Source organism: Lactuca saligna, chromosome 3 (genome assembly GCF_052625555.1).
Source record: "Lactuca saligna cultivar CGN05327 chromosome 3, ASM5262555v1, whole genome shotgun sequence".
NCBI lineage: Eukaryota > Viridiplantae > Streptophyta > Magnoliopsida > Asterales > Asteraceae > Lactuca > Lactuca saligna.
In genome coordinates, this window is record NC_136419.1 from 96527278 (window position 1) to 96549567 (window position 22290).

Below are 22290 nucleotides of genomic sequence, written 5' to 3' on the forward strand. Positions count from 1 at the left end.
AAACCCTAATTGGATAATCTTCACTTAAGGCTATCCAAATCCATTCCATAGATATCCTTATGGACGATTTTGAGCTATCCTAAAGCTCTTAGAATCCGTCCAAAGTCCATCCTAATGGATTTATAGTCTAAAGTCTAACTATCAAACAATTGACAGTTTATACCCTCTTATTTAATTAATCTCTTTAAGTCACCAAATTAATACCAATTAATTTATGACTTATATTAATCAAATAGCTAAATATTATTCCTTATAATATTTACTCTCTCTTAACAAATCATCCTTCAAATTGCTATGGTGAAGGCAACCCAAAAGGACCATGCACCACCAAATATAGTTATAGCCTTAGACACTATTCCAACAATAGTCTCAACAACCAAGGCTCCCAATGAGTCACCAACAGACTCCCACCAATCTCTAGCTCTGTCTCTCAAACACCCTGCTGCATATCTCACCTTCGACCCCTCGGGGCAGAAGCTGGTCAGCTGTGCGGACTCGATGTCCGCAATCCATCGTCTGGCAGCAATAAGGTCCTTCGCCCCATGGAAATCCGACGCACCACTTCCCTTGAAATCCTTGAAGGACAGTGTGCGAGATCCTGACTGGCCAGATGCCATGTCACTCCTGAACGCCTTGAGGCGGTCCTCCATCAGCTCAATTATCCCTTCCTTAGTGGACCCGAAAATGATGGGGGTCGACTCAAGAATGCCTCTGGTGATCTCTGACGCGATGAACTCACGTAGCCTCTCATCTACTGGCTCGGAACCTGATCCCGAACCCGATCCCTCTCCAGAATTGCCACCTACTGGCCTCCGACGTAGTACCACCATTCTGCAATACACACAGGCAACCATTAGTGATACTGATACCTCTAAGGGATCACATCTATTACAAGTTCCCCAATCTTGTCTTAGCCTTCCTCAATTCGGGTATGGATCCTCTGCTTCCAGTAGTACGGGCCCATACTACCTTCCACATCTATCCATACCTTCCTCAAGGACTACCTCGACTCCACCAGATCCCTTTTACCACTGCTGATCTCTACTACTCTTATCCTAGGCTTACCCTAGGAAACCTATGACTCAACTCAAACCAGTCCTTAGCTGTTGAAGGCCTCCTTGTGATGCCAATTAGCCATCACCTGAATACCATTACATGTGATGAGGCTCATATAATCCTTCGAATAGAAGACTCGTCCCTACAACGGTTAGACTCAGACGAGAGTTGCGCAATAGGGCCAAATCCAGCACTCTGAGATTATTCAACCCTGATCACATGTGACGTGACGTATTCACCTAATGGCTATCTCCCATCACTCAGAATCCCACAATGCACAAAGCAAGCAGCATTCGGACAAAGGAAAAAAAAATCTAACCAAACAAATCTATCCTCAACATGAGAAGCTGAACTAGCACATAATGCTAAGCTCATACTACCAGGCATAACCTAATTAGGCTATCCTACCACTATCTACCAAATACTAGCATGCAATTCTCATAAGTTGAAGCACATAAAGCAGGAACATAAGACATCACTCCTAGATCCGTAGTCCTATTCTAGCATGTTGTTCTACTGAAACTGTTAAACATAACATAAACTTGTATGGGTACTTTGGGGAATACTTACTTGAGCTTGGCCAATCGCGCACATCACACACTTCGTTCTTTCTTAAAACTCTTTACTTAATCCTTTAGAAAACTTTTTCTTTTTCAAAATTCCTTAATCCCTTGATTTGAGTTCAGACATTCCCGAGGGTGTGTCCGAATCCCACAAACCAGGGCTCTGATACCAACTTGTAACGACCCAATTTTCACGGCCAAAATTTTCATTTATAAATCAACACTTTGGAAAACATTTGTGAATAAACATCCTTTGAATCATCATTTCATACACACATTTCGTGTCCGAAACCAAAACATAAAAACAACCATAGTGTCAGAGTACAAATCCCAGAATATCTTGTAGTACGGAAAACAAAGAGCGTGTGTGTGATATGCCGCTACCGCACCAGCTCCTTCCCCTTCGCTGAAGAGGCACCTGAAACAACAACTGAAAACCATAAGCACGAAGCTTAGTGAGTTCCCCCACCATACCACATACCAAATAACCACATAACATACATATATTATCAGGCATATATGGGTGCCCGACCTACCCCTTCGGTCCTCTCGACCGGATACTGACTATCATATCTGGGTGTTGGTCTCCCCTTCGATCCTCTCAACCGGATACTGACTAGCATACCTGGGTGCTGGTCTCCCCTTCGGTCCTCTCGACCGGATGCTGGGGACTATTTCACCCCTACCACTACCACATAACACGTATCACATAATCTATCTAGCATGGTTGGGTATGACTGCCCCTTCGGTCCTATCGACCGGTAATATGGGACTATCTCCCCTTACTGTCACTAACACATAGCATCATATCATACTAGCACATAAACATATCACATGTAGTAGCAACCCTAGATGAATATCACAAAGACAATCATCTAATCATACAACTCCTACTAGTGGGCCGACATTGTGGCCGTAGACCCACTGCTACTGGAAGATAACCTACCTCGAAAAGTAGCTGCTGAAAGTCTGCTTGCTAAGCGCCTGACTGTTGAATCGGTAATCCTCCGGCTATAAATCATAAACATAGATTAGCCACTCATAAACACCCTTAGGTCAGATGACTGACCCACCCATGGTCCAAGGTCATCTTCTTGGTCAAAGTCAACTTCCAGTTGACTGGACTCGCTGAGTCATGGCACAGACTCGCCGAGTCCTTCTCCTACTAACCCGGTCCTACTCGACAAGTTCCTCTTCTCACTAACTGATTCACCCTTAACTCACTACTTGGGACGAACGAACTGACTCGCTATCCGACTCGCCGAGTCCAAGAACAACTCGCCGAGTCCCCACGAGCAGATCTCCCACTCGCTTCCAAATCCTCACCAGAGCATCCTTTATGAGGATTTGGGTTTTTAGGACTATTGCTACACGTTAAATTGCTTATTTCGCGTGCAGATACGAAGGGTTGGACCTTCAACACCTAAACCCCTCTTACTCAGTAACAATTCATATGACTCGCTGAGTTTGAAGAACAACTCGTTGAGTTCCAGGCAATCTTCATAGGACTCGCCGAGTTGTTCATCCAACTTGCCGAGTCTAAGACCATCTTCATAGAACTCGCCGAGTTCTACTTTGGGACTCACCGAGTACCTTCAACCCACTTCCCATACAAACCAAATCTGAGACATGCAACGCTTCCAAACCATAGATCTATGTTCCTGGGGCATGCTTATCACGTAAAGTTGCAAACTTTACGTGCATGCATGGCCCTATAAGCTCCAAAAGGCAAATCCAAGCTCTTTATGAGGTCATACACTCAATAGGGACCTCAATCACTTTAACCACATAGACTTTATACTTCTAATACGTCCATAAGGTCTAGATCTGAAGTCCTTTCGGATCATAAAGCACAAACACATGGAGTTTGGTGTTTTAGGGCTTGAAAACCACCAATTAGGGACAAAAAGGGAATCTAATGAACTAGTGATCAAGGTAGGGACTTTTCTACCTTAATGGAAGCCTCTTGCGGGGTAGATGTCGGATCTACTTCTCCTCCTTGCACTCTTCCATCTCCTTCTTTTTCTCTTAAGCTTCAAACTTCGTTCACAAGGCCAAAATCACTCATAAGGACAAAAAGGGGGCTAGGGTTTCGCTCTACAGCTCTTCTGGAAGTGTTAGGGACAAGGGAGACCGAGTTAGAGTGCTTAAATAGGGTGCAAACACCCGGGTTAGGGTTTTTGCCCAAACAGGGTCTACTCGCCGAGTCCAAAGCTTAGACCCCGTGCCTCATCCCGCTTTTACTCGGCGAGTTGGTCCTTCAACTCGCCGAGTCCAAGGCAAAATGTATCATTTAAGAAATATTAGATACAAGGAATAGGTACCAGGAACCAGATGCTACAATTGTTATGCTCTTTTGGCTACAAGAAACACAACGTCCCTTCTTGTTCATCATTTCCCACCCTAACAAACTCTAATGACAGTAGATTTAGGTCCACATGTGAACTATAATGATGTGATTGATCTTCCACCACCACTTCTTTGGTACAAACACCACCCTACCCATGCTTATTCATCAGCTCCCACCTGCAATTTTATCACCATCGTCTTTTTCACCTCTTTACTCTCTGAAATGTGAATCAAATAAAAAATGTGTAGGTCCTGGTTAGGTTTCTTTTGGGTTTCAGGTTATGATTCAAGCTTCGTGCACTTGTAAATTTTTGTTTCTAGGGTTTTGATTTCATCATTGATTTCTGATTTTAATTGATGAAATTGTTTTGGGCATGATATGGGTTTAATTTGTGGGTCCGAGTAACCCTTGCAACTATCTGGGCACCGAGTGTGATTTTTGAGGAATTGGATATGATTCTGGGCACTTGATGTAGATCTAGTCAAGAAGGGGAACTGGTGTTGGCTGTTTTCCGACGAGAGAGTAGAAAGAGAGAACGGTGGGGTAGGTTGGGCTATTTTTCTAATTTTTAAATAATTAAGGATTACCATTTTTGTAATTTTGTCTTCATAGGACTTTTATATTAATAAAATGTTAAAACTTAAGAGTAGGCGTGCCCAAAAAAACCGGTTCACAAACCGAACCGGTTGGTGAACCCGAAACCGGTTTTCCCCCGAACCGGTTCATGCATGAACCGAACCCACGAAGAACCGAACCTACGGACCTAACCAATTCGCCCTTTTTAATGTGTGATCCGGTTTCGAACCGGTTTGTTAAGAACCGGTTTTTTGAACCGGTTTGAACCGGTTTTTTGAACCGGTTTGAACCGGTTTTTTGAACCTATGCGTAAACCGAATGTGAACCGGTTTTTTGAACCGGTTTGAACCGGTTTTTTCATATTACCGTTTTTTTGTCTTATTCTAACGGCTATATAGCCGTTTATGGCTGTTAGATACTCGTTTTTTGGTCCCTTTTGGCCATATTCCCCAATATTTGATAGTATAAATACCTATTACATGTTTTGGGTTAACCAAACCTCAAAAAACCTCTCTTACTTCAAAAAACGCTCTTAATTCAAACAATGGATTCGGCTTCCGTTGGTATTGGAGACTCATCAAACAATCTTACCGTCGTTAGCATCAAAGAAACAAATAGAAATCCGGCTATTTGGTGCAACTTTGATTTGTGTGTAATGTCGAACGGTATAAAAAGAGTGCGATGCAAGAAATGTGGTGTTTTTTTTAATGAAGAAGGGAATTCGACATTGAAAACTCATATGACAAAAAGATGCCCCGCGGTGAAATTTGGGCCGGGTCATAATCAAACAACAATGGCGAATGATGCAACATTGTGGAGTTACGATTTGAATAAAGTTCGGGATAGGATGGCGAAGTTCGTGATTCAAGAATGTTTGCCTTTTGACCACTTCGACAACAAACGATTGACTTCACTCATCCAAGATACTCTCCAACCACGATATTGCCATGTGAGTCGTACTTCTATTAGACGTGATTGTATTGAAATGTGGCAACTTGCAAAAAATGAATTGATTTTAGGATTTCAATCTTTAGAAACCGGTGTGAATTTAACTTGTGATGTTTGGACGGCTCCTTACGGTTCACCGGATGCGTACCTTTGTGTTACCGCTCATTGGATTAATCCAACTAATTGGGTAATGATGAAGCGTACGATTACGTTTGAATTGTTTGAGTACCCGCACACCGGTAGAAATTTATTTAAAATTTTAGATTGTGTGATCAAAACTTATAAACTTGAAGGAAAGATTTTTTCTATATCTTTTGATAATGCTTCAAACAACACCGTCGCGGTTGGACAACTAAAACTAAAATATAAACCAATTTGCGATGGTGTTTTTTTTCATAGTCGATGTGTTGCACATATCATTAATTTGGTTGTGCAAGATGGACTAACTAGCATTGAAACTATAAAAGATGGTTTCAAAGACATGCTAAAAGATATTTTTAGTTCTAGTAACGCTCGATATCATAATTATATGCAATTTTGTGTCGATGCGAATGCCCTCTTTTTAGGTCCGAATTGGGAAAATAACACCCGATGGAACTCCACTTGCAAAATGTTTGAATGTGCCTTACGTCAAAAAGATACTTTAAAAATGTTCCATGACAACCTTGCGGACCGTAATAAGGTTACGGCTTATCCGGAATCAAGTTGGGATACTATCAAACTTGTTACGGACATGCTTGATGTTTTTAAAAAAGCAACTATTTTTTTATCGGGTGTTTATTATCCTACAAGTTGTTTAGTTTTAAACCAAATATTTTTAATGTGTGCGAAAATAAATGAGTTTGAAATGAGGAGCACAATGTTTGCTAATATGATGAAACCGATGAAAGCAAAGTTAAAAAAATATTTTCAAGAAATGTCTCCCATTATTACTTGTTCCGCCGCTTTGAATCCGGCTCTAAATGTTGGGGGGGGGGGGGGGGTTGAGACTTTAATTGAAAATATTTGTTACGATTTGGGTTTAATGGATGATGACATGGATTATGCATCAAAGGAAGTTTCAAAATTTAACAAAGTTTTTCAAAATTTGTTTGAAGTTTATTTAACAAAATATGGTTCAACAAACATTCATGACATGATGCAAAATATGGGGGCATCCGGATCCACTTCTCACCAAAATAACGAAACAATTAGGCTTTATAATACTTTGAGGAATGAAAATTCCAAACGAGCTCGGTCTAACACCCCAAGTAGCGAGCTCGGGAGGTACATTGGTTCCGATTTCTTGTCTCAAATGAGTATTCAAGAGTTTGAAAATTTTGATATCTTGGCTTGGTGGAAAGGAAAGGAAACCCAATTTCCGATTCTAGCCGCTATGGCCCGTGATCTACTAAGCTCCCAAGCTTCTACGGTAGCTTCGGAATCGGCTTTTTCTGTTAGTGGCAGGGTAATATCACCAAGAAGAACAAAACTAACCCCTTTGTCGGTGGAAGTGTGCATTTGCTTGAAATGCTACCTTGATGGCGTGGAAAGGATACAAGACATTGAACTACGAGAAGGCACATCGTTACATGCCGAACCACAAGTACATGAGGAAGAAGTAGCGATGGGAATGTCGGTGCCACTCACCCTAGAAGAGATCGAGTATGAGAGAGGATTACGCAACGACATGGCGGATGACGAATAAAAAAACGTGTTGATTATGTTTGAAGATGTATTAGTTTGACAATTTAGATGTTTTGTGTTTTTATGTTTGAAGTTGTATTATGTATTTCCAATATAAAAAAAACAAAAAAAAATGAAAAATAGGTTGAAAATTGCTCCAAAAAATGTGTTGATTCAAATTGAACAATTTTTTACATACATTATGTTTTTCTACATATACACAAACATAAAAAAAAAACCTTATTTGCGTCGAACCGGTTTTGAACAAAAAAAAACCTTATTAGCTCAAAAGAGTTTTATACTCTAAACAAAAAAAAAAACCATTCCTATTTTACACTTACTAGCTCAAAAAAAAAAAAAAATTATAAAACCTTATTTGCGTCGAACCGGTTTGAACCGGTTTTTTTATCCTTTTCCGAACCGGTTTTTTCCCTTATATCTGAACCGGTTTTTTGAGCCGGTTTTCGTTGAACCGGTTTTGAACAAACCGAACCGGTTTAAATAAGTTCGAATATTTTTTGGGGTGAACCGGATTGGAACCGAACCGGTTTTGGTGTGAACCGGTTTTGACTTGTTGGATTTGAACCGAACCGGTTTTCTGAACCGGTCCGGTTCATAAAAAAAACCGGTTTTTGCACGCCTACTTAAGAGAGATATCATATTTACCCGATCCAAAAAGAATTACCGGCCTAAAAAACGAAATAAAAGACATATTGGGCTAATAGGCCCCATCAGTGAAGCCCATAAATTAAGGATGTAGGATGTCGTCGTCAAGAATGAGAACCCTTACCAGTCTTCACAATCTCTTTTAAACCCTACCCCAATTATAAACCCTAAATATTTTCTCCCTAAATTCCAACTTCAAACACGCTAAGCATCCTGAAAAAAACGCTTTCAATGGATAAGCTCGAAAAGGCTCCAAAAGAGGTAAAATTTCCTTCTTTTAAGTAATTGTTTTCTTTCAATTAGTTATTTTGTTTATGAATTAGAAAAATCAATCACCGTCTTCTGAGTTTATATTATCAATCGACTAACTTCGAACTTAATACGAAATTGGAATGGCTATGCTATTCCTTCCATAAGTAGATTCAAATTTGTTTATAAATTTGGAACTCGATGTTCATGGAGCTTTCTTGATTTTAATCTGTTAGGTTCTGGTCGACATTGTGAAATTGGCACAAAAGCGAGAAATGAAAGGTAGTAATGGAGGCTGGAAGGACTTCTTGGCTGTTTACGACAAGAAGATTGGGGTCAGCTTGAGTGATCCAGCAAGAAGGTCCACCGAAGCACTGATTGCTTTCTTGAATACATTCAGTGATGTTGATGATTTGAAGGTTAGTGACATTCTTTTCAATGAAGCCAAGTTCCATCGAGATTCTGATGATAATAAATGTTTTTTCTTTTCTTTTTTCCATCAGTTTTTTGATAAAGTGGCAGAGAAACATTACAGCTTGGAACATATCGAAAAGAAAACAGATAAATTATCCCCAGAACAGGTTTGTTATGACTTATGAATAAATGCATAAGGACGATTTTTGGTTTTTATTTTTAATAAACAGATGAAATTTTCACATATGAAAAAATATTAATCCTCAAGTCTTCTTAATGTGTGCCAAATTCAGGAGCTTGTCTACAAGACTATTGGTCATCCACAATACGCACAAAGTTATTCATTTCCATCATATGAGGAGGTTTATTGATTTGACATATATACCCTTTCCAACATATAAAAAAAAAATTCGGTTTATAAAAATTTAAACTTTTTGAGTGTTGTTACAGGGGTGGATAATCACAAAGGAGAGAAAAAAGGCTAAAACAAATCGATCAAATGCAATGATTGCAATTGATTGTGAAATGGTGTTATGTGAAGATGGAAGTGATGCTTTGGTTAGGGTTTGTGTTGTGGATCGTGATTTAAAGGTAAAAATAAAAATTAATTGTGGTAACTAAATTTGGAAAAAAAAAAAGTCAACTATAATTATTGTTGACTTTTGTAGGTCAAACTTGATGAACTTGTTAAGCCTGAAAAAGCAGTTGCTGATTATCGAACTAATATAACTGGAGTTTCTGCTAAAGATTTGGAACAAGTTACTTGTTCATTACAAGATGTACAGGTGAGAGGGTAAAAAAGTAAATTTTTGTAAAATTGGAAACTATTTGGTAATTTACTATTTTGTCCCTGAACGTGATGTGTTTTTTCATTAGGATTCTATGAAGAAGTTGCTATCAAGAGGAACGATTTTGATTGGGCATAGTTTGAATAATGATCTACAAGGTAATAATAATAATAATTATATGAGTGTTTCTTTTTGACTTAATTGAGAAAGTTGGATATTTTACGAATTTACCCTTGTTTAACTTTTTTTTATGCAGCATTGAAGATAGATCACACAAGAGTAATTGACACTTCTCTTGTCTTCAAATATTGGAGTGGCTCCAATTTCAGGAGACCATCTTTGAATGATTTGTGTAAGGCAAGTTTCGAATATTCAAAAAGACGTAAATGCCCTTGTCACTTCCATCATTGAAAATTGCCTTAGAAAGCCAGTTCAATCTTGTCTATTTTGAATATTTTTATAGTTTTAAAATATTAGATTCTTTCTTCACTATGTGAAGAAACTTGCAAAAAGACGAAAATACCCTCGTTTGTTACACATGGCAGGACATGAGTCACGTAACGTTTCAACGAGACAAAACTGTAGTTTTTATGCCCACCCAAAAAAGTGTGTAACAAGGGTCACTCTTGTTCTATTGTGTGTGCAAAATGACATAAATGCCCTTTGTCATTTTTGCAGTCAGTTTTGGGATATGAACTTCGAAAAGATGGTGAACCACATGATTGTTTGGAGGATGCACGTGCAGCAATGAAACTTGTAATTGCTAAAATAGAAACTGGAGTTGATAAAAATATACCCTTGAATCAAAATAACGTGAGTTTTTTTATTTTTATTTTTTATTTTTTTTAATGTTTATTTCCTAAAATGCCCTTGATTGATAATTTAGTTGCAATTTCAGGTGGTTGAAGGTTCAGATGCAATGAAGTTACTTTGTCACCGAATACCAGTTGCCATTCCTGGAGAAAAATTACTTGAAATTATTCCTGGAGACTTCACAATTGAAGTGAAGGTTTGATAAAAATGAATTTTATTCTAATTAATTTGTTTTTTTTTCATATAAACAAATTAATGAAAATATTTTTTGTAGGAAAATAAGAAAGGCAAAGGAGACAAGTATTCAGCGTTAGCAGTTTTTAAGAATAAACAGGAGGCAGATAAGGTGTACGAGGGTCTTAAGGGTGATGAAATTAAAGTAAGCTACTAAAATTAAATAATTTAAATTAAATAATCAACTTATTTTTGTAATAATTTTTTTCAGGATTCATCTGGGCGTCCACAGAAGTTGATTTTATTTAAACTGGAATCAGGTCTAGGTGGCAGTTTGTATGTCCGGAAGATGGTCCAACCTGGCGGTAGTAACGTCCAGGTGGCAGCATCGAATAAACGGGGAGCCGAAGAGGAGGTGCCAGATCAGCATCACAAGAAGCTAAAGACAGAAGATGAGACGATGGAACTAAAACCACAAACAGTTGTATGTGAACATTGTGATGGTTACTTGAAAGAGATTGAAAGCTTGAAGAAAAAATTACATGAAAGAGATCAAGAAATATCAACTTTACACAAGATTATTGTTTCTCAAGCAAGAAAACAATCCGGAGTTTGACTTTGACTTTGACTTGGTTACATATGAATTTTGTTTTGGCGTCTTGAAATTTTGGGTCAAATGTTGTTCAAATTTATTATTTATTATAACAATTGTATTTTCAGATTATTTCTTATCTATCATGTTATATCAATATTTGGAAAGTCCCATCAAAAGTCAAAAAACAAAAGTCAACAACAATCTTTCATGGTCAATTTGACAACATCATTAAACAAAAAAAAAAAAAAAAAAAAAAAAAAAATCAATCGCTTAAATCGTCTTCATCATCTCCAAATGAAAAAACGGAAGCATCAGCAGCAATGGCCTTAATATCACCGGGATTCAAATTTGGAATGGGTTTGTCAGCCTCATTTTTTACAAGTGTGGGCTTGCTATTTAAGGAAAGTTGTTGGGTGTTTTTGTTCAAAGATGTTTTTTCTGATTCTATTTTGCCAGGTGGCAGTGTGGTAGAAACAGTAGATTTGTCCTCGTCCTTTTGATCATCATCATCATCACTGTCGGAAAACACATTCTCATCGGAATCCTTATTCCGGGTGGAATTGGAAGGATTGTTGTATGAAGGTGAGGAATCATTGGAGCTTATTAACATCGGTTTGTCACTGGATTTGTACTTCTCCGGAATCGTACCATCGTAATCGATCATTACTATCTCCACTTTAAACCCCGGAACCGGCAACTTTCTCTGCAAATATATAAAAGGGTAAAATCGTCATTTCCTGGTTTCTTCGGTCCCAAAAAGAAATATATGTTGTGCATATGTCTCTGTGGATAAACTCTTGTATACTTATTGTTTGCTTCATTTCTTGACCGAGAAACCGTCTGAATAAAACAAAATGACGCTTTTACCCTTACATCCAACAAATAGATATACCTTATCAAAATCATCCAAATCAGAACCCTGCAAAAGTACTCTGTTCTCCATCATTGTTGTATTTAGCCAACTGAAAAAAAAATTAGAAAAACAAAAAAGTCAACGATTTCAAAAAAGAGTTAGTTTTAAACTTTTAGAGCAAATTACTGAAATCGTCCCTATGGTTTGATCAAAATTGCACGTTTGGTCCCTAACTTTTTTTTGCACTCGGATCGTCCCTATGGTTTGGTCAAAAATGTACGTTTGGTTCCTAACTTTATGTATGTAAGGGACGAAAAACGCAACAAAATCAAACTATAGAGACGATCCGAGTGCAAAAAAAAAGTTAGGGACCAAACGCGCAACTTTGACCAAACCATAGGGACGATTTCAGTAATTTACTCAAACTTTTAATATTTACTGACCAATAAAAATCTCCTTGTCTGTCATGAAATTGGATCTTGAAGTCACCGGTCAGCTCGGTCAGCCCACGCTCCCCGGGCAGCGCGAAAACCACAATCCCTTTTTTCGGTGCACGGATCCAAAAATCTTCTGGCTGTAAAATTAGTTACTTTTTATAAATCCAAGAATAATTATAAAATTAACAAAATTATTATTCTTACCATAAGATTCTTTGTTTTTGGATGCTTTCTTGTTGTAAATAGAATCCCTGTAATGAAAAGTAAAAATGAAAGTAGGATTCTATAATAAACAGATAAATATAAGTAAGTTGTTTTTTTATTTATTTTAATTTAATCATTAAAAAATCATACATATTACACATACCATTATGATCAGATATGGTCAATGAAGGTCTGACCCAATAAGGGCATTCATGAAGCCGGAATCCCCTTAGCATACACCTGAAAAAGAATAACTTTCAGTAATTATTATTTCATGAATAAATAAGTAAAAAAGAATAAAAAGAGTTGTTTATTTTATTATTTACCTCCTGCCAGGTGGACTTTCGCCATTAAAATCTCTCAAGATCCGCTCAAAGTAGCTTACATATCGCTACAAAACGAAATATCATTAATTATTAATTGTTTATTTTTATAATTCCCAAAAGAATTTAAGAAAAATAAATATATATATATATAACTGACAATTTGGCTTGGAAGTATTAATCCTTTCCCATCTACACATCTTCTTTGGTTATAGTACTCGATACATTCTTCTGATGTTGGGAAAAACTGTAGAAGGTGTTTGATTAATAAAAGGAGAAAAAGAAACCAGCTTTGATGAAAGATATGTGTAAAATAGAAATAATAAAAGATTAAAAAGTAAAACTTACTTTTAGAAATAAAAGAAGACTACAAATCATTAAACCAGTTCTTGCTTTTCCAGCTTTACAATGAACAACCACAACATTCAGAATGTCCTCCTTTAACCATGAGTAAGCACTTTGACAAAATAATGGTATTAAGTGAATTGGAGGGCAATTATGGTCATTAAATGGAAAAGATGCAACCTGCAGTAAATCTGAAAGATCAGTTGTCTGCTTTGATATGATCTCTTGTTTGTGAAAAAGACGTAAATGCCCTTCTCATATTGATCATGGAAAACAGCATATACCTTTCCTGCAAATAGTGAAGCATCGTAGAGTCTTTCTGAACAAAGATTATACACTTTGTATCTATCCTGTAAAGCAAAATTAGATATCAAGTTCTTCCATATGGGATGCAAATTGAGGTTATGGGATTTGATGATACTGAAAAGGGTTAAGGGTTAAGGGTTACCTTATGATGAGTTTCAAAGAATTTGATCACTTCTTCCATATGATTCCTGTAGAATCCCTGCATTTTAGCTTTAAGACATTCATTAGAAAGAATGAAAAAAAGTTGATTGTTTAAGCTTGTGGTTGAGTTTAGTGGTTGTTTACCTCAAAATAACCAAAAAGACCAGAACTCATATCGCCAGCTGGAAACCCCATTGCGATTATGTTATCAGTGATATAAGTCAAATCTAAGTCAAACCCTCCTTCTTGGTATCTTCGTTTGTTTTGGGAGACCATATGGCGTGCTCTAACTTGAACTACTTTCACTGCACCCAAAGATGCGTCAACTAAACCTTTTCCAACAGATTGAAGAACAGCTGAAGGTGAAGATGCAGATGGAGATAGGGTAGAATTGTCATTTGGAGCAGAGGATTTTGAAGAAAATTGCAAACCAAACCCACTGGCGATTCGTGCAATGGCCCACTTTCCAGTGTTGTGACTTTGGGATTGTGAAGTGTTTTGTCGTGGTGTTGTGGGTTTGGGGAAATTTGGAACTGCATCTGAGGATGATATGACAGGTGGAGTTTCCATGGAAGATGGTTCAGTTGTAGCATTATTAGTCGGCTCAGAGATGGTGGTTGTAGAAGTTTTATCATTGGTAACTTCTGTTGGAGGTTGAGATGATGATGAGTTGGATTCTGAAGCCATTCTGCACATGAACAAAGTCCCACAAATGATTAATGCTTTCCATTTTCCAGTTAGAACATATATAACTCCATTGAATATCAATAACAGGTGTCATGCATCCATTAATTTCAATAAAATTTAAGCATCCATTTGATCAATTATCGTTACTCCTGTAACACTTCATTACTAGCTTGGAGCAGATACTATAAAATGGAGAAATATAACATCAATGTTTGAATTTGACGAGACATATTTGAAAAAAAAACAAATGAAATGGAAGCATTCATCGTCTGATGAATGTTATTTTCCAATTTAAAACAAGCAGCTAGCGCATGACTCAATATATGTTCAATTCTGGTAACAAAATCTCACGCAAAATGAACACTGTTCATAATTTACGACGCGTGATTCTGCTAGAAATGCACATCATATTATAGAGTAGTCATCAGTAATGTCATATGTAAGATAGTGATTCGATCAATGTCTCCTGTTTACATAACTCAAAACCACCGAAATCATACGAAAAAAACGAGATAATCTGACGGATTTCTAAGGAGATGCGAGCATTTGAAATGAATGTAGTAGATCATAAGGGATCTGATGACTCACATAGATCGAACAAAATCCTCGGTATCAGTCGTGAGCCTCAATGGTTCTTTTATCCGATTTGCAGATCGAAATGGAAGCAAGAGTCAAAGGTACGGCAGAGAATGAAGCGGAATTGGTAGAACGGTTGTCTCCGGCAACACGGCATGTATCTCCGACGATGGATCGGGAAAACCGGTTTTCGGGTTCAATTTGGCTGTAAGTTCTTGTTCTTCCACGTTTACCGGTCGACCTATGAGTCTGTGAGTATGCCTATTTTATTAGCGCTGGGCTTCGACCCGACCCGCAATTTTTTTTTTAAAGAGTAAATTACATGAATGGTCCCTATGGTTTGAGTAATTTGCGCGTTTGGTCCCTAACTTATTTTTTTAACTCGGAAGGTCCCTACTGATTGTTTTTATTACGTGTCTGGTCCCTATTGTTTGTTTTTGTTACGCGCTTGGTCCCTGTCATACCTAAAAAGACTATTATTTAAATAGAAAAAAATAATGCAGTACGTAAGGTAAGGTGAAAAGGGTGAGATTAGGGGTGTGTTTATTTAAATAAATTAAAAAATAAAGGGAAAAATAGATTTTTTAAGTAAGACAGGGACCAAGCGCGTAACAAAAACAAACAGTAGGGACCTTCCGAGTTAAAAAAATAAGTTAGGGACCAAACGTGCAAATTACCCTAAACCATAGGAACCATTCGTGTAATTTACTCTTTTTTAAATAATAAAAAATTAGCCTTTAACAGGAAATGACCAAAATATCTATAATTTTTGAATTGGGTCATTGCGAAATATAGATTTTTTGCATTTGCAATAATTTTTTTTTTTTTTTTTTCAAATACTTCAAATCTTCATAATTTTTTCATACAAATACTCTTTCTCTTAAACTTTTTTCCATTGTATTTTTTATATTAGAAATTTTTCATGGACATATTACATTCTAAATTTGGATGTCGAAAATACATAACTTTTTTAGTTTTAAAATAAGCTAGTTGAAAAATATGAAAAAAAGCTTAACTTCAATCATTCTTTGTAATAAGGGATTTTAATGGACATATTAGACTTCAAATTTAGATATTGAAGAATCATTTTTTTTTAACTCCAAAACAGATTTTTCAGTAAAAATTATAGAAAAAAAAACTTCATATATTTCGCATACGAATTTGATAACAATCATCATACAATTTGGGTTTTCCTAATCAAAATGGTGTCCTACAATAATCTCCAAAACATGTTAAAAATACATTTTTGTTTTTATATACAAACTTCATAACAGTCATCATGTCATTTAGGTTCTTCTAATCATAAAGATGACCCTACAAAAAAAAAATTGCAGTCAACCAAAATTTTTATACATGTCGACCTACCAAAATCTCAAAAATAAAAATACATTTATGTAGATGATGACCTACAAAAACTGTAGCTAGTTTGGTCATTTTTATTTTTCGGGTGATTTTTTAAAAATTGTTATTATAGTCATTTTCTATCTTATATAATACAGACATGAAAATAATTATAACACTAAGACTAAGGGGAGTGGTAACACTTTTAACACATTATCATGTCAACTTTTTGAGTGTCATCTTATTTTTCTTCGTTTAACACATAATCTTACCATGTGGTAAAGAGTGGTAACACCCTTAGCACTTCATTTTTTTATTTTATTTTTCCAATTTAATTTAGTTACTTTATTTTAATAAACAAATATTTTTTTAATACTACACAAACATTTTATTTATTTAATTAATATGATATTAGTTTTTTTTAATGATACGCTCATATTAAATAAAAAGAATTACAATAATTTAAAACACTGATTTAATTTATGTTATTGTTTGATTACAAAACTTAGACATATAAACAAAAGGCCAAGCTTTATTTTGCACAAACGAAACATATTATTTTAATAACAAATTTATTAACATAATTTCTAATTGTTTAACAACTAAAGACTAAAGTAATCCAAACCCAATAGCCAACCCATTAACGCCCCCAATTAGGCACCGGTTCTTTAAATCGGTTCGGTTCACTTCTTATCCAAGCAAAACCGGTTCAGCCTCAAACTGGTTCGTTCAAAACATTAGTCGAACCTATCTAAACTGGTTACACCGATTCTAAACCGGTTCAATCGGTTCGGTTCGGTTCCATACCGGTTCCAAACCGGTTCACTCGATATAAACCGGTTCTAAACCGGTTTCAACGACTAAAATCTCGAATGGGTGTAAACCGGTGGTCCGGTTCACTGTGGATCGGTTCAGCATAAACCGGTTTACCGATTCTTTGACCGGTTCGGATCTTGAACCGGTTTTTTTATGCATGCCTACCCCTAAAGCCTTTAAAAAATACCTAATCCCAATTTATTTTGGATATGTGGGCGGCAGCGAAGGAAGAACTAGGCATGTGTCTCTTCCGTTGAATTTTGGAAACATTAATCCTATCTTCCTTCTCATCTTCTGCAAACGATCACAAATCGATGGTTTACAAAAATGATTCATCATTTTCTTGGTTTATCACTGCATGTTTCATCCGTTCCTGCAAGCCCTGATCAAATTCAACCCTTATTCTCTCTCTCTTCTCGCCAAAATTGTAACGAGGCTCTGGTGGCGTCTTAGCGAGAGCTAGGGGTGGTGTTCATTGATCACTGGCGAGCCAAGTGGCGATCCCCACTCCTCTTAATCTAATAAAAAAATATGGTAAAAAAAGCACAAAATTTATGGAAATAATTATTTTTTTTGTTGCAATGTTGACCATTATTCAACACTTAAGAAAAATGTACAAGACACTAAGTTTTCAATTTTGACACTAGATTTTTAATTTTTCTTTTCAAAAAACAACACCAGTCACACTAACTTTTTTCTTTAATTTTTAAGATAGATTCTAGCACTTGCTTGTCTCTCGCTTAGACTTTAGAAAAGTAAAAACAACACCGAATTTGGTGTTGAATCTAAAGTCTAAACTTACATTTCGACAAAGCACAAAATTTTGTGATTATAAACATTGTCATGGTACTACTGTACTTATAAAAAACAATCATTCAATTCAAACATATTCTATATTTATATCTAATTTTGCCACAAGAGAAATACAATTACTTTCCGACATACATATAAAAATTACTTTCCGACATACATATAAAAACCAATCAAACTATCTGAAATCACAATACAATAATAATAGATAAATATCAAGAACCCGCCATGAGCTCATTGATATTAACATAAGCCACCAATTGAGAGGATGCATGTTTATCCACCCCAACATAACTCATTCGCTCCATTTTGGTATCCATTGATGAAATCGTTCCTAACTAGATACTGCTTATCTGATCATTGTTAACGCTGTTTGAAATACTAGGGTTCTCATTTTTGTATTTGACCGGGTAAGAAGCCATCAGGGCAATCCCGCATTTACCACTGCGTGTCCCAACCACGTTACGCTCCATCTTAAAGTAGCCATCCTCGCCCCAATTTGTCCCCCATGAGTTCCTAACAAGCCAATAGTCCTTCCCATTTTCGGAACCATATCCCACCACAACCACACCATGGTCCAATGAAGTCCCACATTTACCCGTAAATACACCCTGCGAAATTTGTATAAATAGTGATATCTTTTGTTAACGGTTGAAAAAGATATTTATATATTGAGAAAGTTAAGATAAAGGTTGTGTTTAGCGCACCACAGCTTTTTTATGTTGTTGCGTTTGGTAAACCAAAAACTAGTTTATAAGGTAGATAGCTTTTTAAAAAGCTACTTTAGTAGGTTTTTTAAGAGATTTTATAAAATTTTCCAAATACACCCTTTAATTAATTATAAAAACGAGTATTATTACATGTGCTTTTATATAATTTTATATATTTTAGTTAGCTTTTCAGCTAGTTTTACTAAATATTATTTTTTATCAATAGCTTTTCAGCTATCAACTAGTTTTTTATTAGTTGCTAGCTTTTCAACTATCCGATAACTTTTCAATAGCCTATAATACAAGACAAAATGCAAAAAAGAAAATACATATCTTAAAGATATTCATATATTGAGAAAGATATATTAAGATTAGAAAAACAGCATGACAATATTTTTTTTGCTGTATCAAAAAAAAAAGCATGACAATGTTTTTTTGATAAATTATAAAATATAAATGTAATCTGATTTTTTTGAAACCTCGACCTTTGTCTCAAAGGAGTGAAACAACTTATAGAATTCAAAATATTATAAAGGTTTGTTTATAAAAAAAAAAAATCAAAGTCTAGATAATTAATCCAAAAAATAAAAAAATTATCTAGATAAATAGTTTTTAATGACCCGAAAACTATAATATAAAATATTTAAATACTAAAGAAATTTTAGATATATTTAAATACTAAAGAAATTTTTGAGATTACTTAATCCATTTTATGGTATATATTAAAAAGATGTTGTGGAAGTATCTTAATAATAAAACAAAAACAAAATAAATAAATAAATAAATCAAACTGTTTCGCATGCAGAATTGCAGATGGATTCGACTAACCTCTGTGTATAACTGAAAAGCCATTCCAGAAGCTTCGATTCCGACACTAACGGGTTGATGAGCTACTGCTTTCATCAAAGCTTTCTCGTTCATAGGCGGAACATCTTCATACCCATCTATGCTAACAATTTTTGCCTTATTCTACACATCAATTTAACAACATTATGATTATAGACAAATCAAAAATCACAAATCGATGTATTCATCATGTAATGTTGTCAATGGAATTCAGTTACTTACTCGAATCGGGTCGCATTTATCGCCTACACCTTTGTAAGGATAGTCAGATTCGGTGTCAATTCCGCCATTAGAAACGATGAACTCGAAGGCGTAATCCATCGTCCCGCCATTGCAACCGCTGTTGTATTTATTGTCACAGTCAACAAGCTCTTGCTCCGACAAGCTAATCAGATCGCCAGTGACTATTTTGTTGATTCCCTCCACCGCCGCAACGGTTGAGAACGCCCAACAGCTCCCTGTACAATAACATCATTTAGGTTAACATGATTACAGAAAATTGGATGAAAATCGAAAAAAAAAAAACTCAGATTAATTAATTAATTAACAAATCATACCGCAGCTTCCTTGATTTTTGATCGGAGCAACGGCGCCACTTCTTCTCCAGTCAACTTCCACCGGCAACATCTCGTTTTCCTGAACCGCATACCGTTGGCTAATCCCACCTCTCTTCACCTTAGCAATCCGACGATTAGGATCAGATTTCGTGCCTAAATACATGGAACGATACTCCTCGTTGGTGACGTCAGCAAACTGGTTTAACCCGACCTTGTAAGTCCGGTTGCCGGAAGAATTGTGTTCATCGATGAACCTGAGGTTATCCTTGAAGATCTGAAACCTCTTCTCCTTCTCTCCCAACGCATTATACGCTTTTCCATGGCGGAGCAGCCACAACTCGTACGTACTCCTGATCTCCTCCTCTGTCCTACTAGGTGGCGATTTCTCTACACGAAATTCACCGGAGATGTTACTTGTTGAATACGTCTGAGAGAAAATGAGACAGAAGAGAAAGGCATACGTAGTTGCAGCTGTTGTCGCCATTGTTATGAAGGAGAAAAGAATAGGGCTGTGAAGACGTAAAGGGATCCCGTTGGCTTTAAATAGACTAACTTTTCACCTACGTATAGTAAAATTGAAAAAAAATATATGCAAAAAAGTTATTTATTATTATTATTATAAAAAATATATATAACTAATATCAACTTTTTTATTTAAATCAAAAAATTAAATCTTTTTATGTCACGTAAATCGTTACACGAATGACTAAACTGTATAATAAAAGGAAAGTTTATTATATTAAAATGTAAAAATAAAAATACTTTTTATGAATAGTAATAGAAAAACATTAATTTGTTGTTTTTTTTTACAATTAACACATATAAAATATAGTATAAATATACAACCGATCCATGGGTTTTATAGATTTTTTTACGTTTAAAGGAGGGCATTTTTGTTGATTTTAAAGGTTCTATACGAAAAGTAAAAATAGATTCATAGAATTTTAGAACCCCGATAAATAGCAACAAATACTTATGAATTAGCAACATATAGCAACAAAATTGCTACGATTACAACGAATTATAGATAGATAAGAGATATATTAGCTACAGATTAGTGATGAATTTATGACTTATAATTTCGGGCCCCTTCATGATGCGGATCCTGTACCAGATCACACCCCCGACACCTCCTCATGACCAGCCTTCAGGGGCGGATTTGTAGTGGTTGCACGGTGTGACACAGACAACGTCTATTTTTCTTGTACACAGTGGAAAAAATTTCAATTTTTTAATATTTTTTTTCCTGCACTGGCAACACTCACTTGAACTCGGCAACACAAAATATAAATTCTTGCGTCCACCCCTGCCAGCTTTGGCTTTAATATGTTAGAATCAGGTTGGCGATTAATCATTTAACAAATTAATAAAATTAACTAATTTGATTATTTTTTCCAGGATTTTATAGTTTTTATCACATGTTATCATTTGAAACCGATGAAATTGAAGAAATGAATTTGGCTGTGGTTTTTGTGAAATAGAAGACTATATTGAATCTGGCCATGCTTTGGCTCACCATGAAGTTCATACAAAATTAGAATTAGAAAATAATAATAAATAAATCACATTGAGAGATTTGTTAGATTGAATTGATATGAACTTGACTATGATTTTGGTTCAGAAGTGAAGCTTGATTCATTTCTGTTATTTATTTATCTATTTTTTTAATTTCAAAATTTATTTTATGAGGTTATTTAAAATTCTAGAAGGTAGATTCTTATAGGAGAGGTGGCAGCAGGGGAAGGTGACAGCGTGTCAGTCAAATAAAGTTTTAGCGGGAAAATGACGTGGTCCTATTATGAGGGAGCAGAGCAGAAGGGCGATGATGATTCATGGAAAAATAAAAAAATAAAAAATAATAAAAATAAAAATAAAGAAAATCATTTCCGAGGGACGTTGTTAACTGCGCCTTATCTTGAAAGGCCATGTTCCGGTTAGTGGGAAAGTCTGCTAGAGATCTTGCCGCCATTGTTGTCCAATCCGGTAAGGATAACTTTTTATGTGACAAAATAATTGTTAGGTTGTTAAATTATATACTTGAAATATCAGAAGCAACCAACTAAAAGAGTACCTAACTCTATTTTAACAAAAGGATACTTTTTAGTTTTGGGGTTTCAAAATTTATAGTAGAAAAAAAGATATAAGTTTATGAGTACAGATTAATGGTAATCAACATGTGATGGCTTAAATGAGTAAGATTTAAGTGTTGTTTATTTTAAAAAATATAAAATATCCATAATTTTTTTTCCAATGTCTATAGAATATGATATCGACGTAGGGAGAATTTCATATATGCCCTTCTTAAATATCAAAATATCATATTTATCCAATTTAATTTCTAAATATCATATTTACCCTTCATAAAATTTTTAAATATCATATTTACCATTTATAAAATTTCAAAATATCATATATGTCCTTTTTAAACATCATAATATTATATATGCCCTTCTTAAATATCAAAATATCGCATATGCACTT

General features: G+C 35.6%; 3 protein-coding genes across 3 annotated transcripts; 1 reads left to right on the plus strand and 2 right to left on the minus strand.

The window, feature by feature from the left end:
• Positions 1 to 7928: 7928 nt before the first annotated feature.
• On the plus strand, positions 7929 to 11119 carry LOC145037032 (small RNA degrading nuclease 1-like). Its single transcript, XM_078985579.1, has 12 exons — positions 7929 to 8085; positions 8310 to 8492; positions 8577 to 8654; positions 8781 to 8849; positions 8938 to 9078; positions 9156 to 9272; positions 9364 to 9433; positions 9532 to 9636; positions 9958 to 10088; positions 10174 to 10284; positions 10363 to 10467; positions 10534 to 11119. The coding sequence occupies exons 1-12, from the start codon at positions 8056 to 8058 to the stop codon at positions 10876 to 10878; spliced, it is 1485 nt and encodes a 494-aa protein (XP_078841705.1). The 5' UTR covers positions 7929 to 8055; the 3' UTR covers positions 10879 to 11119.
• Positions 10998 to 14978, minus strand: LOC145037031 (phosphatidylinositol 3,4,5-trisphosphate 3-phosphatase and protein-tyrosine-phosphatase PTEN2A-like). Its single transcript, XM_078985578.1, has 12 exons — positions 14742 to 14978; positions 13611 to 14154; positions 13468 to 13524; positions 13304 to 13369; positions 13023 to 13199; positions 12835 to 12921; positions 12678 to 12742; positions 12515 to 12591; positions 12352 to 12398; positions 12154 to 12284; positions 11750 to 11819; positions 10998 to 11560 (listed from the first exon to the last, which is right to left on the minus strand). The coding sequence occupies exons 2-12, from the start codon at positions 14151 to 14153 to the stop codon at positions 11120 to 11122; spliced, it is 1761 nt and encodes a 586-aa protein (XP_078841704.1). The 5' UTR covers position 14154; positions 14742 to 14978; the 3' UTR covers positions 10998 to 11119.
• A 2928-nt stretch (positions 14979 to 17906) lies between these two features.
• LOC145037034 (cysteine proteinase COT44-like) lies at positions 17907 to 20316 on the minus strand. Its single transcript, XM_078985580.1, has 4 exons — positions 19810 to 20316; positions 19475 to 19710; positions 19235 to 19375; positions 17907 to 18307 (listed from the first exon to the last, which is right to left on the minus strand). Exons 1-4 carry the CDS (start codon positions 20291 to 20293, stop codon positions 18035 to 18037), a joined length of 1134 nt encoding a protein of 377 aa, XP_078841706.1. The 5' UTR covers positions 20294 to 20316; the 3' UTR covers positions 17907 to 18034.
• Between the last annotated feature and the right edge of the window lie 1974 nt (positions 20317 to 22290).

Coding starts and splice junctions, on each gene's coding strand:
- LOC145037034 (XM_078985580.1), bottom strand. CDS start 20,293: ATGGCGACAACAGCTGCAACTACGTATGCCTTTCTCTTCTGTCTCATT. Junction 19,376..19,474: donor ATAAATGCGACCCGATTCGA/GTAAGTAACTGA, acceptor ATTGATGTGTAG/AATAAGGCAAAAATTGTTAG. Junction 18,308..19,234: donor CTTTTCAGTTATACACAGAG/GTTAGTCGAATC, acceptor CAAATTTCGCAG/GGTGTATTTACGGGTAAATG.
- LOC145037031 (XM_078985578.1), bottom strand. CDS start 14,153: ATGGCTTCAGAATCCAACTCATCATCATCTCAACCTCCAACAGAAGTT. Junction 13,525..13,610: donor GTCTTTTTGGTTATTTTGAG/GTAAACAACCAC, acceptor GCTAAAATGCAG/GGATTCTACAGGAATCATAT. Junction 12,743..12,834: donor TAATACTTCCAAGCCAAATT/GTCAGTTATATA, acceptor TTCGTTTTGTAG/CGATATGTAAGCTACTTTGA.
- LOC145037032 (XM_078985579.1), top strand. CDS start 8,056: ATGGATAAGCTCGAAAAGGCTCCAAAAGAG. Junction 9,434..9,531: donor TTTGAATAATGATCTACAAG/GTAATAATAATA, acceptor TTTTTTATGCAG/CATTGAAGATAGATCACACA. Junction 10,285..10,362: donor ACTTCACAATTGAAGTGAAG/GTTTGATAAAAA, acceptor TATTTTTTGTAG/GAAAATAAGAAAGGCAAAGG.